This window comes from Hypanus sabinus, chromosome 6 (genome assembly GCF_030144855.1).
Source record: "Hypanus sabinus isolate sHypSab1 chromosome 6, sHypSab1.hap1, whole genome shotgun sequence".
In the NCBI taxonomy this organism is placed as follows: Eukaryota; Metazoa; Chordata; class Chondrichthyes; order Myliobatiformes; family Dasyatidae; genus Hypanus; species Hypanus sabinus.
In genome coordinates this window covers 121,571,739-121,589,730 of record NC_082711.1, presented here as the reverse complement: position 1 = coordinate 121,589,730, position 17,992 = coordinate 121,571,739, and the positions used below count along the sequence as shown (strand labels likewise).

At 43.0% G+C, this 17,992-nt stretch overlaps 1 protein-coding gene across 11 annotated transcripts in view; it reads left to right on the top strand.

Moving 5' to 3' along the window:
* Positions 1-17,992, top strand: part of LOC132395802 (NACHT, LRR and PYD domains-containing protein 3-like) — a 99,533-nt gene that overhangs the window by 21,735 nt on the left and 59,806 nt on the right. For 9 of the 11 annotated variants that reach the window (XR_009512746.1, XM_059972859.1, XM_059972861.1 and 6 more), the window contains 3 exons: positions 1,966-2,115; positions 11,916-12,009; positions 17,224-17,390. Coding sequence is in view for 10 of the 11 variants with exons in the window: in XM_059972859.1 (XP_059828842.1) it covers positions 11,958-12,009; positions 17,224-17,390 (219 nt within the window). In the remaining variant the exon portion in view is untranslated. The remainder of the gene's footprint in view (positions 1-1,965; positions 2,116-11,915; positions 12,010-17,223; positions 17,391-17,992) is intronic. The other 2 variants (XM_059972863.1, XM_059972862.1) reach the window with 1 other exon arrangement.

Here is a 17,992-nt window from a genome sequence, read left to right as displayed (position 1 = left end):
CAGATGACACAAAGATTGTTGGTGTTGTGGATAGTGTAGAGGATTGTCAAAGATTGCAGAGAGACATTGATAGAATGCAGGAGTGGGCTGAGAAGTGGCAGATGGAGTTCAACCATCTAAGGCAGAGTAAAAGTAAATGGCAGGATACTTGGTAGTGTGGAGGAGCAGAGGGATCTGGGGTACATGTCCACAGATCCCTGAAAGTTGCCTCACAGGTAGTTAGGAGGGTTAAGAAAGCTTATGGGGTGTTAGCTTTCATAAGTCGAGGGATAGAGTTTAAGAGTTGCAAGGTAATGATGCAGCTCTACAAAACTCTGGTTAGGCCACACTTGGAGTACTGTGGCCAGTTCTGGTCACCTCACTATAGGAAAGATGTGGAAGCACTGGAAAGGGTACAAAGGAGATTTACCAGGATGCTGCCTGGTTTAGAGAGTATGCATTATGATCAGAGAATAAGGGAGCTAGGGCTTTACTCTCTGGAGAAAAGCAGGATGAGAGGAGACATGATTGAGGTATACAAGATATTAAGAGGAATAGATAGAGTGGACAGCCAGCGCCTCTTACCCAGGGCACCACTGCTCAATGCAAGAGGACATGGCTTTAAGGTAAGGGAAGGGAAGTTCAAGGGGGATATTAGAGGAAGGTTTTTTACTCAGAGAGTGGTTGGTACGTGGAATGCACTGCCTGAGTCACTGGTGGAGGCAGATACACTAGTGAAATTTAAGAGGCTACTGGACAGGTATATGGAAGAATTTAAGGTGGGGGGGGGGGATATATGGGAGGCAGGGTTTAAGGGTCGGCACAACATTGTGGGCCGAATGGCCTGTAATGTGCTGTACTATTCTATGTTCTATGTTTAACCGAGTAACAAATTATGTATTTAACTCTACCTCAGAACAAATTAGAACACCACAGTGCATGAGTTCCTTAAGTTTATCGATGGAGGAGTTCATCCATTGGATGCTGCCAGCTCTTTTCTCAAGTAATTTTTGTTCTTTAAGAGTTATCACAAATAAGCGGATGCCCTGATTAACCAGTGACCCAATTATCCAGAATCCTCTGCATTACCCAGCAACTCACTGAATTAACCCCAGCCTTATCATGGGACAATCTACAATAACCAATTAACCTACTAACCCAAATGCCTTTGAATTGTGGCAGGAAACAGGAGCACCCTGAGAAAACCCACATGCACACAAGAAGGAACGTACAAGCTTGCTTACAGGGGATGCCGGAACTGAGCTCTGATGTCCTGAGCTACAATAGCATCGCGGTTACTGCACCCCAAACTGGCAACATGCATTGACACAAAGGGCTGGAAGCTGGAGCAAGAACGAATCAAACTGCTGCATTTATTCACCCTTGTTTCTTAAGACTAAACAAGAACATAAGGACACATACCATCTGTTCCTGAAATGAGATTGTCCTGGATGCATAAAGCAGTGGCTTTTGTTTTTTTAAAGGAAATCTAAACTTAAAACAGAAGTGTGATAGTGATGCTGTTCAGTAAAACAATGTAACTTTTTTCCCTTTCCTTTTCTTCCATTCCCTACTCTGGCCTCTTAGCTTTTCCTTAACTCCCTATCATCTCTCCCTGTTGCCGCTCCTCCTTCTCCATCTCCTTTGGTTCACTCTTTTCTCCTATCAGATACCTTCTTCTCCAGCCCTTTCCCACTCACCTGTATTCACCTGTCACCTTTTGGCTTGTCCTCCCCCATCCTCCCCCATCCTCCCCCATCTTTTTATTCTGGATTCTGCCCCCTACCTTTCCAGCTCTAATGAAGGGTGTCACCTGATACAGTGATTGTTTATTCTTCCCCACAGATGCTGCCTGACCTGAGTTCCTCCTGCATTTGTGTTGCTCAAGATTTCTAGCATCTGCAGCATCTGAGCCTGAATTACCATAAGCTGAATGAAACTTATTACCTTTTGCTTTGCTCTGAAGATGATTGTTGTTTCTTGCAGCAGCAACTATTGATGGTTATGGAGTGACCAAGTAGTCCATAGTGGGCAATCGGCAGAGACTGCTGACTGGAATAAGTGGTGCTGAAGGAAGGGTTGTGTGAGCACAACATAAGAAGAATCTTACAAAACAGCTTTTTGAAGGCAAAGAAGGTAGGCCGTATTACACTGATAAGGGAAAAAGAAACACCCTTGAAGTGTTAAGACAGGAAATGCTGAATCAGGCTGGGGGTGTTCATGTATTGCAACACTTTTAAAGCAAAGTAGAACGATTGCCTTATAGTGCTGAGAAAAAGCAATGTTGAGCGTTTAACATGTCGTGTCCAACTGGTGTGAGAGAACTGCATGAGCTTGCCCAGAAAAGACAGGTATGCAGTAGTGCCACAAAGTCTGCATTGTCACTGTTAATGAAATTAATAAAGCTACTTTAGTTCTTAATTCTAAGTTCTTATCTGGATTCTTGGACTCCATGTATCCCGTACATTTGCAGCAAAATGCTTTACTCTTAAACTCAGTTCCTCTTACAGTGAAGGCCAAGATTCCACTTGATAACATGTGACACCTGAAAACCACCTTTAACAGTTCATATTCTGAAGTCAGTCTTTCCCAGTCAGTCCTGATGAAGAAGCTGCAGTGTGAAGAAAAACTGTTCTCAATCTTCCCCCAAGGATGCTGACATAATGAGCTCTTTCTGTCTTCATTACAGCCATCCAGCATTTCTCATTTTTATAACTCAATGAAACAGGTCACGCATTTCAGGTTGGAATAGAGAATAGTATTTATACCCTAATCTATATTTCCTCTATGCCCCACAGTTTTTGCTCCCAGAGCTGGAATAGACAGTGTGACCCTGTTTTCGTTTAGCTTATCCTCGCCACAGTCTTTGTTAGCATCTACATAGGCTGCAAGAACTTGATACCTATTCTGGATCAAATCCTCGTCAGCGGTTCCTTGCAACTGCCTTGTTCATGATCATACCACCCTGCTCAAACTGCTAACCACTTTCAAGTAGTTTACGGTTATGGCAGTGTCCTAGCAATGTATCATTAGCGCAGATCAGACTCAACTCAAAGCAGAAGAATCTGAAGCTACTCGTGAAAGTAAAGGGAATAAAATCACCGGTGGTAGTTGTCTATCAGCCACTGAATAATATTATAGTGGCATAGGCAATAAACAGAGAAATATCTGAGGCATTTAAGATTGGAACAGCAGTTAACTTGGAGGACTTTAACTTGCAGATAGATTGGGTGAATCAGGTTGGTCGAGGCACTCTTGAGGAGGAATGCATCGGTGATGGCTTTCTTGAACAGCATGTTGCTGAACCTACAGGGGAATGTGTTATCTTAGATCTGGTCCTGTGCAATGAGACAGATAAAATTAGTGATCAGAATGACTGAGTTTCTCATTGAAATGGAGGGTGCAATAGTTTGATCGAAAACCAGAGTTTTATGCCTAACACGAGGATGCTGGAAATTCAAACAACACACACAAAATCCTGGTGGAACGCAGCAGGCCGGGCATCATCTATAGAAAGAAGCACTGTTGACGTTTCAGGCTGAGATCCTTTGTCAGGACTAACTGAAAGGAAAGATAGTAAGAGATTTGAAAGTAGGAGGGGAGGGGGAAGTGCGACACGATAGAAGACAGGAGGGGGGGTGAAGCTAAGAGCTGGAAAGGTGATTGGCAAAAGGGATACAGAGCTGGAGAAGGGAAAGGATCATGGGACGGGAGGCCTAGGGAGAAAGAAAGGGGGAGGGGAGCACCAGAGGGAGATGGAGAACAGGCAGAGTGATGGGCAGAGAGAGGAAAAAAGAGGGAGGGGGAAAAAACTAAATATATCAGGGATGGGGTAAGAAGGGGAGGAGGGGCACTAACGGAAGTTAGAGAAGTCAATGTTCATGCCATCAGGTTGGAGGCTACCCAGACTCGATTCACCTGTGAGTCGGCTGGTGTGGTATACTGCGTCCGTTGCTCCCGGTGTGGCCTTTTATATATTTGTGAGACCTGACGCAGACTGGGAGACTGTTTCACTGAACACCTATGCTCTGTCCGCCAAAGAAAGCAGGATCTCCCAGTAGCCACACATTTTAATTCCACCTCCCATTCCCATTCTGATATGTCTATCCATGGCCTCCTCTACTGTCAAGATGAAGCCACACTCAGGTTGGAGGAACAACACCTTATATACCATCTGGGTAGCCTCCAACCTGATGGCATGAATATTGACTTCTCAAACTTCCATTAATGCCCCTCCTCCCCTTCTTACCCCATCCCTGATATATTTGGTTTTCTCCCCTCCCCCTTTTTTCTCTCTCTGCCCATCACTCTGCCTGTTCTCCACCTCCCTCCAATGCTCCCCTCCCCCTTTCTTTCTCCCTATGTCTCCCATCCCCCTTTCTTTCTCCCTAGGTCTCCCATCCCATGATCCTCTCCCTTCTCCAGCTCTGTATCCCTTTTGCCAATCACCTTTCCAGCTCTTAGCTTCACCCCACCCCCTCAGGTCTTCTATCATTTTGCATTTCCCGCTCCCTCTCCTACTTTCAAATCTCTATCATTCCTTTCAGTTAGTTCTGATGAAGGGTCTCGGCCCGAAATGTCGACAGTGCTTCTTCCTATAGATGCTGCCTGGCCTGTTGTGTTCCACCAGCATTTTGTGTATTATGCCTAAAATGGGATGAGGGAGGATTTGGCTAGTGTAGACTGGGAACACAGGCTATATGGTGGGACAGTTGAGGAGCAGTGGAAGACTTTCAGGGATGTTTCACAGTGCTCAAAAAAGGACAGTTAAAAGCAAGGACAGTAAGGGGGAGGACAGCCAGCCTTGGATAACTAAGAAAATAAAAGAAAGCATCAAACTAAAAGCTTGTGCTTATAATGTCACCAAGAGAAGTGGGAAACTGGAAGATAGAGAAAACTTTAAAAAGCAACAAAGAACCACTAAGCAAGCAAAAAGGATAATATAATTATGGAAATAGATAGATTATGGAAATAAACTAGCACAAAATATAAGAAAGGATAGTAAAAGTTTTTATAGGTAGAGCTAGCTGAAGGTAGAGCGTTCCTATGAAATGGTTCGTAAGCTGGAATGTCATAAAGTGAAGAAGAAATTACCAATAATTTATATGTGAAAAATTTGAGTGTTCCCAGACCCAAAAAAAACCTACTAAATCATACCAAATAACACACAAAACCTAAAATAACACTAACATATAGTAAAAGCAGTAATGATATGATAAATATATAGCCTATATAAAGTAGAAATACTTTTTTGCAATCATTGCAGCACTGTCAAGCATAGCGAAAATCTGACGCAAGCACTCTCTCCAGTAACCTTTAAGCTATGAAGCTGCTGTTTCCTCAAAAAACAATCAAACCACCCATAACTACCTTTAAATTCCATTTTTGCAAAAATATCTAATTCATATGGGAAAATTTTTTACCAATAAATTGAAGTTACGTCACAGTTAAACTCTAGCATAAGAATAACCACCTTTTGTAATTATTTTCTTCAGTTCTGCTGGGAACTTTTCGGCAACTTCAGTATCAGCAGAAGCATTCTCTCCAGTAAACATTAAACTGTGAAGCTGCCCTCACCTCAGAAACCGATCAAACCACCCATGTCTACCTTTAAATTCCACTTTCACAACACTTTCATCACCATCGTCGAGTGCTTTCTGTTTCAGCTCATTAAGAAGACTGACTGATTTCTCCTTAAGTATAAGATAAAGAAACACCACACTTTATACACCCATCAATCCACTCAGGCAATAGACTTTCCTTTTTATCCATTATTGGATGCCGACTAATAGAGACCACTTTGCTACAAGCAGAACCAATAGTAACATCGGCAGCTTTCAAGATTCTTTCTCTCTGCGTGTAAGTAGTGCGAATAGTGGATGCAGGACAATGTCCTTACTTCATTGACCACTATCAAAATGCTTAATTATGTCCAGTTTTACGCTAAGTGTAACACCCTTACGAGCTCTCTTAGACTTTTCCGATACCTTAGAACTCATCTTGCTAGCAGATGTACAAAATAAGTTGAGATAAAGACAAATGCTCACAGATACGTGTTTTAAGCTATGGTGGCTGGAATGCAGTTCTGGTGGAGGAGCTTGGCTGCTTCGGACATGCTCCCTTTTTTCATAAAAGCGAAAATGTTCTTCAGCTAGCGGAAACAGATAACTAATGTGGGTCTTTCGTAACAACGAGCTGTTGCAAAGTGAATGTTCGGAAAACGGGGCCATCTGTATTATTTAAAGCAGAAAAGGGTGGCTAAAGTGAACATTGGTCCCTTGAGGGGCAAGAAGGGGGAATTGATATTGGGTAATGAGGAAATGGCAAAGTCTTTGAATAACTCCATCCTCACAATGGAGGACGCGCCTAACATGCCAATGTTATGGATGCAATGGGAGGTGAGGACCTCAATACAATAGCTATCACTAAAGGGGTAGTGCTGAGCAAACTTGTGGGCTTGAAGATAAACAAGTCCCCGGTCCTGATAGAATGCACCCCACGGTTCTGAAAGAAATGGCAGCAGTTATAGTAGAGGCTTTGGTGATAATTTACCAAAATTCTCTAGACTCTGGGCAGCTCCCAGCAGAGTGCAAGATGTCGAATGTCACTCCACTTTTTAAAAAAATGGATCTAGGCAAAAAGCAGGTAACTATAGGCCAGTTCGTTGAACATCTGCAGTTGGGAAAATACTTCAAGCCATCATTAAAAAAGAAATAGGCACCTGGAAATAAATGAATCCATCAGGCAGATTCAGCATGAATTCAGTAAAGGCAGATCCTGTTTGACAAACTTGCTGGAGTTCCTTGAGGATATAACAAGAGCAGTAGAGGGGAACAGTTGGGTGTTATTTTTCTTGGATTTCCAGAATGGGTTTGATCAGGTACTGCATAAAAGACTTATCCATAAGATAAAGATGCATAGAGTTTGATTTATTTATTCACTTATGGGATGTGGGCATTGCCAGCTAAGCCAGCATTTATTGCCCATCCCTAGTGGTCCTTGAGATGGTGGTCTTGAGCTGCCTTCTTAACCGATGCAGTCCCTGAGGTATAAGTACACCCACAGTGCTGTTAGGGAGGGAATTCCATGATTTTGATCCAGTGACAATGAAGGAACAAGGAAATGTTTCCAAGTCAGAATGGTTAGTGACTTGGAGGGGGATTTCCAAGTGGTGGATGGTGTCAAGCTGCTTGAGTGATGGAGCTGCACTTATCCAGGCGGGTGATGAGTATTCCATTACACTCCTGACCTGAGCCTTGTCGATGGTGGACAGGCTTTGGGGAGTCAGGAGGTGAGTTACACACCTCAGGATTCCTAGCCTTTGGTCTGCTCTGGTAGCTATGGTGTTTATATGGCTAGACCAGTTCAGTTTCCTGTTAATGGTAGCCCTCAGGATATTGATAGTAGAGGATTAAGTGATGGTGATGTCGCTGAATGTCAAGGGATGATAGTTAAAGTTTCTCTTGTTGGAGATGGTCATTGCCTGGCACTTGCATGGCTCGAATGTTACTTGCCACTTGTCAGCCCGAGCCTGGATATTGTCCAGGTCCTGCTGCATTTGGTTATGAACTGTTTCACTATCTGAGGAGCCATGAATGGTGCAGAAAATCATGCAGTCATGTTAGAAGTAAGGTCATTGATGAAGCAGCTGGAGATGTTTAGTCCTAGGACACTTCCCTGAGGATCTCCTGCAGTGATGTCCTGAGGATGAGATGATTGACCTCCAGCCATCACAAATATCTTCCTTTGTGTCAGCTAAGATTCCAACCAACGGAGGGTTTTCTCTCCTAATTACCATTGACTCCATTAGGGCACCTTGATGCCATACTCGGTCAAATGCTGACTTAATGTTGAGAGCTATCACTCTCACTTCACCTCTGGTATTTAGCTCCTTGGCCCATGTTTGGACCAAGGAGGTGATGAGGTCAGGAGCTGAGTGACCTTGACAGAACCCAAACTGGGCATCCATAAGCAGGTTATTGCCGAGTAGGTGCTGCATGATAGCACTGTTGATAACTGCTTCCATTACTTAACTGGTAATTGAGAGTAGGCTGATAGGGCAGTAATTGGCTGGGTTGGACTTGAGGGTGATGTATTAGCATGGACAGAGGATTCGTTTTAACTAGTACAAAGCAGAGAGTTGGGATACAATGGGTGTTACTCTGACCATCAGTGGTGAGTGATGTGCTACAGGTGTCGGTGCTCGGCCTGCAACTGTTCACGATATATATTAACGATCCGGAAGAGCGGACCAAGGGGACTGAAGTTTCCTGATGACGTTAAATTGATTGCAAATGTAAATTGTGAAGAGGATACAGAAAGTCTGCAGAAAACTATAAGTAGGTTAACTGAGTGGGCAAGGGTCTGGCAAATAGAGTACAATGTTGGTAAATGTGAGGTCATCCACTTTGGAAGGAAAAATGGAAGATCAGATTATTATTTAAATAGTAAAAATTGCAGCATGCTGCTGTGCAGAGGGACTTGGGAGTACATGTGCTTGAATCACAAAAGGTTAGTTAACAGGTGCAGCAGGCTATCGAGGGTAAATGGAATGTTGGCTTCATTGCTAGAGGGATTGAATTTAAGAGCAGGGAGGTTATGCTGCAGTGGAGGTTCACCAGGTTGATTCAAGAGATGAGGGAGTTAGACTAAGAGGAGAGATTGAGCCTCGTGGGACTGTACTCACTAGAATTCAAAAGAATGAGATGATTTTGTATAGAAGCATACAAAATTATGAAAGGGATAGATAAGATGGAGGTAGGAAAGTCGTTTCCACTGGTAGGTGAGACGAGAACTAGGGGGGATTGCATCACAATGTGGGGGAGTGGATTTAGGATGGAGATGAGGAGGAACTGCTTTTTCCAGAGAGTGATGAATCTGTGTAGTTCTCTGCCCAATGAAGCAGTGGAGGCCACCTCAATAAATATATTTAAGACAAGGTTAGATAGATTTTTGCATAGTAGGGAAATTGAGGGTTATGGGGAAAAGGCAAGTAGGTGGAGATGAGTCCATGGCCAGATCAACTATGATCTTATTGAATGGTGGAGAGGCTTGACAGGCCAGATGGCCTACTCCTTCTTCTATTTACTACTTGATGACCAGTGGTGTACCTCAGGGATTTGTTCTGGGACCACTACTCTTCGTGACTTTTATAAATGACCTGGATGAGGAAGTGGAGGGATGGGTTGGTAAATTTGCTGATGACACAAAGGTTGGGGGTGTTGTGGATAGTGTGGAGGGCTGTCAGAGGGTTACAGCGGGACATTGATAGGATGTAAAACTGTGCTAAGAAGTGGCAGATGGAGTTCACCGAGATAAGTGTGAGGTGGTTCATTTTGGTAGGTCAAATATGATGGCAGAATATAGCTTTAATTGTAAGACTCTTAGCAGTGTGAAGGATCAGAGGGATCTTAGGGTCCAAGTCCATAGGACACTCAAAGCTACTGCGTAGGTTGACTCTGTGGTTAAGAAGGCATATGGTGCATTGGCCTTCATCAATCATAAGATGGGGTTAAGAGCCGAGATGTAATATTCCAGCTATGTCTTCAAGATGGCGGCACGACGCAGCGCGCAGCGGCCACTTTGGAATGAATATCTGTAATCTGTCAAGTAGGGAGCCGTGTACAATCCTGATTTGATGGAGACGGACATGTGAAGCACGGAGGAACATCTGGTTAAACTTTTGAAATGCCTGTTTCACTGCCGCTGCTACTGTGCGATCGGAAAAATCTCTGGGAGGAAGGCCCCGAATCCTCGGCTTTGCCTGTTGCTGGCAGCCGATGCCAGGGTCGAAGTGCTCGGCAGAGATGCTGCTCGGTGCTCGGTATCGGAGGGCTGGTTGGAGGATCGAAGTTTTCAGACGGACTCGGAGTTGGCTGTCGTCAGGGCTCCCAAAATGCTGCATCGGCAGCGCTGGAGGTTCATGGCAGGAAGAGTTTTTCTTCCTTCTACTGTCTGCGTGAGATCATGGGCTGTCGGGACTTTGAGACTCTCTTTTAAACCGTGCCATGGACTGCTCTTTATCAGATTACGGTATTGCTTTGCACTGTTGAAACTATGTGTTATAATTATGTGGTCTTTATTAGTCTTTATCAATCATGGTATTGTCTGCACTGTTGAAACTATATGTTAACGATAACTATGTGTAGCTATGTGGTTTTGGGTATGTCTTGTAGCTTTAGTTTTGTTTGATGTGTTTGGAGTTCCTTTCCGGGGAACGTACTAAGATGGTAGCGCGATATTGATATGCAGCAGCCTCTCTGGATTCTGGATTGGGGATTACCAAACATAATGTGGCTTTTCTTGTGTGGACTGTTTTGTGCTTTTTTGTGATATCATTCCGGAGAACATTGTCTCATTTTTAACTGCATTGTATTTATGGTTATAAATGACAATAAACTAAATCTGAATATAGGACCCTGGTCAGATCCCACATAGAGTACAGTGCTCAGTTCTGGTCGCCTCACTACAAGAAGGATGTGGAAACTATAGGTAGGGTGCAGAGGAGATTTACAAGAATATTTCTTATGTTCGTATGACAGGGTTGCCGTGGATCACGTTGGTCTTCAGTGTCTGACTTGTGGGAAACCCACTAATTGCCATCTGCCAGGCTGTGAATTACTTAAGACCATAAGACAGAAGCAGAATTAGGCCATTTAGCCCATCGTCTGCTCCACCATTTCATCATGATTTATTATCCTTCTCAACCCCATTTTCCTGCCCTCTCCTTGTAATCTTTGACTGCCTTACTAATCAAGAATCTAATAAATTCCACTTTGTATACCCAATGATGGTCTCCACAGCTGCCTGAGGTAATTAATTTCACACATTCATCACACTCTAGCTGAAGAACTTCCTCCTCATCTCTATTCTAAATGGGTGTCCTTGTCCTCTGGTCCTGGACTCTCCCGTGACATCTCCTCTGTACCTACTTCCAAGCACCTTAAACCTGTGCTAGTCATTTCAACCCTGGGAAAAAGCCTCTGACTTTCCACACGATCAATGCCTCTCATCTTATATACCTCTTATCAGGTCACCTCTCATCCTCTGTCACTGGAGATGAGGCCAAGTTCACTCAACCTATTCTCATAAAGCATGCTCTCCAATCCAGGCAACATCCTCGTAAATCTCCACTGCACCCTTTCTATAGTTTCCACATTCTTCCTGTGGTGAGGTGACTAGAACTGAGCACAGTACTCAAAGTGGGGTCTGACCAGTGTCCTATGCAACTGCAACATTACCTCTCGGCTCCTAACCTCAATCCCAAGTTTGATGAAGGCCAATGTACCGTATACCTTCTTAACTACAGTCAACCTGCACAGCAGCTTTGAGTGTCCCATGGATTCGGACCCCAAAATCCCTCTGATCCTCCACAATGCCAAGAGTCTAACCATTAATACTATATTCTGCCATCATACTTGACCTCCCAAAATGAACCACTTCACATTTATCTGGGTTGAACTCCATCTGCTACTTTTCAGCCCAGTTTTACATCCTGTCAATGTCCCACTGTAACCTCTGACAGCTCACCACACTATCCACAACACTTCCAACCTTTGTGTCATCAGCAAATTTACTAACCCAACCCTCCACTTCCTGATCCAGGTCATTTATAAAAAATCTGGAAGAGGAGGGGTCCCAGAACAGATCCCTGAGGCACACCACTGGTCACTGGCCTCCATGCAGAATGAATTGAGGAAATTCAGATGTCCATGAATTAGGGAAAATGACACACTTGTTGCTAAAAGTGTAATACTCTGCTTCTTTTTTCCTTGCTTCAGAATTCTACTATTTATTTATTTTTTTGTCTTTTGAAATTGTACTTACTCTCCAAATGCTATCAACTCTTTTTGCAATTCGGAAGGGAAGTGTACTAATCGTCTTTTTCATCTTAATAACTTTATGTAATTCTCATTCCATTACTTCCTTTACTGCAGAACATTTCAACCTCCTGTCAGACATAGCATTTGTTCATTACCATGGCTGAAGGTTCAAACGAGAATCAAGATCCAAGATCTGTGGTGGATACAGGTATGACGAATTTGTCTTTTCAAATTGTGTGAAGGTTATTTATAAATGAGTCTATTATCTTAATTGCCTTAGTCCTTCTGCAGCCTACCTGTTTCCTCAACACTACCTGCCCCTCCACCAATTTTCATATCATTTGCAAACTTGGCAACAAAGCCTATTCCATCATCTAAATCATTGATGTACAGCATAAAATGAAACGGTCCCAACACCAACCCCTGCAGAACACTACTAGTCACTGGCAGTCAACCAGAAAAAGATCCTTTTATTCTCACTTGCTGCCTCCTGCCAATCAGCCAACTCTGTAACTATGCCAGTAGTTTTCCTGCAATGTCATGAGCTCTTAGTAAGCATCCTCATGTGTGGCATCTTGTCAAAGGCCTTCTGAAATATACAACATCTACTGCATCCCCTTTATCTATCATACGTAATCACCTCAAAGAATTCCAACAGATTCGTTAGACAAGACTTTCCCTTAAGGAAACTATGCTGACTTTGTCCTTTCTTATCCCGTGTCACCAAGTACTCCCTGATCTTATCCTTAACTATTGACACCAACACCTTCCTAGCCATTGAGGTCAGGCTAACTGGTCTGTAATTTCCTTTCTGCTGCTTTCTATCTTAATAAGTAGAGTGACATTACAATTTTCCAGTCCTCTGGCACCATTGCTAGAGTCCAATGATTTTTGAAAGCTGATTTCTAATGCCTCCACACTCTCTACTGATACCTCTTTCAGAACTCTAGGTGCAGTTGGTTTGGTAGGGGTGACTTGTGTAACCTTTAGGTCCTTTAGCTTTCTGAGCACCTTCTCCATTATAATAGCAAATACACTCACTTCTATTCTTCTTGTTCTCTTTTGCTGTTTGCGTATTTGTTTGTTGTTGGGATGCATCTTTCCTGCACCTTCCTCATTATTCCTCAAAACTTTCTCCATTGCTGCTCAGCTGTCATTCCAGCCAGTAGCTTCTTCCAATTTACTTTGGCTAACTCCTCTCACAAACCTCTGTCATTTCCTTTACTACACTGAAGTACTGCTACGTCAGACTTTACTTTCACCCTACCAAATTTCAAGTTGAATTCAGTCATATTGTCATAACTCTCTCCAAGAGTTATTTTAGCTGAAGTTCCCTAATTACTTCTGGGTCATTACGTAACACCCAATCCAGTATAGCTGATCCTCTTGTAGACTCAATGACTAATGACTCTAAAAAGCCATCTTGTAAACATTTAACAAATTCTCTTGAGATCTATTTCCTGCCTAATTTTCTCAATCGACCTGCACGTTGAAATCTCACGCGATTATCATAACGTTGCCCTTTTGACACACCTTTTCTATTTCCTATTGTAAGCTGTGGTCCACATCCCAGCTACTTTTGAGATGCCTGTATATAACCGCCATCTGGGTCCTTTAACCTTTGCAATATCTTAAGTCAACCCACAGGGATTCAACTTCTCATCCTATGTCACATCATTCTACTGATTTGATGCCATTATTTACCAGGAGACCCACACCACCCCCTCTGCCAAGTTATCTATACCTCATTTAGAATATGTAACCTTGAACATTTAGCTCCCAACTACAGCCATCCTTCAGCCACGATTCAGTGATGGCCATAACATCGTACCTGACCATCTGTAATAGTGCAACAAGATCATCCACCTTATTTCTTATACTCCATGCATTAAGATATAACACTTCGAGTACTGTATTTGCTACCCTTTTCAGTCCTGAATACACTGATACCCTGCTGGCTCCAATTTTGTCCTATAATCTGCTTGACAGTCTGACTGCACGCTACCTTCCTGAGTCCCTTCACTCCAGTTCCCACCCCCATGCCAAATTAGTTTCAACCCTCCCCAATAGCTCTAACAAACCTGCCCGAAGAATATTAGTCCCCTTTGGGTTCAGGTGCAAATTGTCACTTTCAAACATGTCATACCTCCCCCAGAAATTCCAATGATTCAAGAACCTGAAGCCTTGTCTCCTGCACCAGTTCACGTGGCACAGGTAGCAATCCAGAAATTACTACCCTGGATGTCCTGCTTCTCAGCTTTCTATTGGGCTCTCAGTATTCTCTTTTCAGGACCTCTTTGGTTTTCCAATATGTACCAAGACCTCTGGCTGCTCTCTCTCCTTCTCCAAAATGTTGTGCCATTCAGCTGTCCTGATCATGTCCACAGAATCTTCTGCTTGTTCACCTGACTATTGAGACCCCTATCACTGGTACTCCCGTCCTCCCTCCTTCCGTTCTGCACAACTGTCTCAGTGTCATTCCCCTGGGAGGTCATCCCCCTCAAGAGTATCCAAAGCGCTGTACTTATTATTGAGAATGCCCACCAGTGTTCTGCGCTAATTGCCTCTTCACATTTCCAATTCTGGTGACAGCTACTCGCCCTCTGCAACTTTGCAATGACTACTTCCCTGTAACTCTAATTGATTATCTCCTCACTCTCCCGTACAAGCTGAAGGTCATCCAGCTGCTGCTCCAGATCTATAACGTGGTCTTCAAGAAGCTGCAACTTGATACACTTCACACAGATGTAGTTCTCGGGGACACTTTGGCTTTCCTAGGATTCCAACATCCGCATGAAGAACACACAACAGCCATTTACTACACTGGGTACAATAAGAGGGCAAAAAAGGAGAACCTTAACAGAGCCAATGCCTCTTCCGAGCTGAAGCATCCTTTGAGCCCTAACCCTCATACTCTCACCACTGGCCTACTCACACCAGTGGCCACTTTGCTTGTCCCTTCTGTACTTTTAAACAAGCATCTCCAACCTGCAGGAAACCACATCGCTGTGCCCTCCTCCTGCCACTGACTGGGCCATCAGAATAAGCGTGAATGCCCATGAAGTTCTCCTTTTAAACAAGCATCACCGACCTGCCAGTCCTGTTGAAGATCCTCAGCCCGAAACATCAGCTGTACTGCTTTTCCATAGATCTGCCTGGCCTGCTGAGTTCCTCCAGTATTTTGTGTGTTAAGGGAACTTAGGTGCAGTGTGGAAGTCAGAGACAAAGCTGATGAAATTGGACATTCTCAGTATGGGTGCATGAAGCGAAAGCAATGTAGTACAGGGTTGTGGAGAATTACCAAGGAAGGCTTGGAAAATGAATGTAGCCAGTGAAAATACAGTCATAGCTGGCACCCACGTGACTGTCCATGGCTACCCCTTGAGTTTGAAGAAAGTGGGAGGACCACTTCTGCCAGACAGAGGAGATTGGTAACAGACGGAAACTAGTTGGGTCTTTTTTTGAGAAAGAAGTGAACAACATCAAGGCCTTCTTGATGGGGGAATAAGAGGTTTATGTTCATAGTTGTCAGGGAATGGAATTGAAAGTTGTTCAGGAGATGGTGTTGTTTTTGAATGCAGTAATATGTCCATTACATCCAGCATTGCTTGTAGAAACTGTGTCATATAACTAATGTGTCCCGACTTTTGCCAGGAAGGGGTCTGAACATGCTGTTGAGCTGTTTGTGTTATCCACCTTGTTTCCTATATGAGCAATTTCTAGCCCAATGTCCTTTCGTATCATAAAAGTGACATTTTGTTTTAGGAGATTGGCCTCGGATGTCGCTCAGACTGAGATTGCCTGTGACAGTGATTTCCACAGATTCACTATCCACTGCCTAAAGAAATGCCTACTCATCTCTGTTCTAAAGGGACATCTTTCTGTTCTGAAGCTGTACCTACTGGTCCTGGACTTCTGCACTATAAGATAGGCATCCACTCTGTCTAGACCTTTCAATCTCCTTTGTAACTGTAAGCTATACCAGATTTAATTTTCTGCTGTGTTTTTGCCTGTGTCTCTTTCCCATGTCTGCTCATTCTTCTCCCAACAATAAATGAGTAAAACTTTCTTTGACTGTGCTATTACAGAGGCTTCCAGGTACCTCATGCGGCATGGGTGGAGGAGCTAAATAGAATGCATACTGGGAGTAAAAAGAGTGGAAGTAAAGACCCCGCCAACCCCAGATCCCTCCTCTTCTTACGAACAACTCCTCGATTAGTATTAACTTACTTTTAATAATACTCACATTACAACACTCCCCAAGGAGAATATTCCTCATACCTTCTCACCAGTCTGATCGTGCTCACAGAGCATTGATTTGATCTACATCAGTCACTCTTTCCTTTACTGTAGCAATGTTAATTTTGAGTCACATTAACAAGGTCTTGGATAGCAGAATTAGACCACTTAGCAGATTAGGGTCCACTCCGCTATTCAAAAAGTTCACAATAAATGTATTATCAATGTGCTTAAATGTCACCATATTCAACCTTTACATTCATTTTCTGATATCCAGAATAGAATCAGTGAAAGACCATGGCTTATTTATTATCCCTTCCAATCCCATCCCATTTATCTGTCATCTTTGACACCCTTATTCATCAACAACCTGTCAGCCGCCACTTTAAATACACCTCCACAGCCAATGAATTAATTCCACTGATTCACTGTCCTCTGGCTCAAGAAATTTCTCCTCATCTATGTTCTGAGGCTATGCCCTCTTGTCCTAGATGCCCTAACTGTAATAATAAACATCCTCTCCACATCCACTTTATCGAGGCTTTTCAACAATACTTTTCCCCTGACACCCCCTCCCCCCCCAGGAATTCTTCTGAACTCCAGCGAGTTCAGGCCCAGAGCAGTCAAACATTGACCTGTTATAAGAGATAATACATAAGGGTGAACAGGAATGGATTAGTTGCACAGGACATGGATAGAACATGGATTGCAACATAGGCACTGAGAAAATGCAGAACAGAATCAGGTATGTGACATGAAATTTGTGCATTATGGGTGCTTTTTCAGATGTTTGAAATAACTCGTAGCAGCCTTGGCCATTTTGGTAACAGGAAATGCGGGATCCTGGAAAGAATCTTAGTATTTTTATTTATGTCAAGATACAGTGTGGACCAGGCCTTTCTGGCCCTCCAAGCCACACCGCCCAGCAATCCACCTTTTCAACCCGAGCCTGATTACAGGACAATTTACAATAACCAATTGAACTACCAACTGGTATGTCTTTGGACTATGGGGGGAATCCGCAGCACCCAGAGGAAACCCACGCAGTTACGGGAAGAAAGTACAAACTTTTCAAAGATGGCACCAGAATTGAACTCCAATGCCCTGAGCTGTAATTGTGTTACATTATCCACTATGGTACCATGGGCAATTAATGTTTATTTTGTCTCAACTTTGTTCGCAGCTCTGAGGTGTACGTTCAAGGAAGTCTTGGGAAATTGCGATAACTACAGTCTGTTCAGACTGACACAATTCTACCGGAACAGATTAGAACCGGCAATTGAAAAGGAAGTGAAATCAATCAGCTTGCTACTTAAAGAGCAGCAGCATTTCAGTGAAAAAGAACACAAGGTGAGTGGCATAAAGATTGAATGAATGTGTTTTGTACCACCTTCACAAAACAACGTACATCTGTTCTGAGAACCACAATGATGCTAAAGAGAAACGGACAAAAATAAACTGAATACAAATTTCAAAGTTATGTTTATTATCAAAGTATGTATGTATCACTATATACTACCATGAAATTCATTTTCTTGCATTCATAGTACAAAGTTTGTAGATAAATAAAAATACAATGGAATCAATGAAAAGCTACATAAACAAAGATGGACAAACAACCAGTCGGCAAAAGAAAATGTGCAAATACAAAAAAAAATCTTAAAAAATACTGAGAATATGAATTGTAGAGTCCTTGAAAATGAGTCTATAGGTTGTGGAATCAGTTCAGTGTTGAAGTAAGTGAAGTTATCCATATTGTTTCAGGAGCCTGATATTTGAAGGGTAATAATTGTTCCTGAACCTGGTGATGTGGGACCTAATGCTCCCGTACCTTCTTGAAATAGGAAATAGTGACCATTCTCAGCTGCTTTTGTTTCTGCACAGAAGATGGAAATACTTTTAGTTTCTGCTTGTAAGGAGTAATATTTTGGCATGAAGAAGAGGAGATCAAA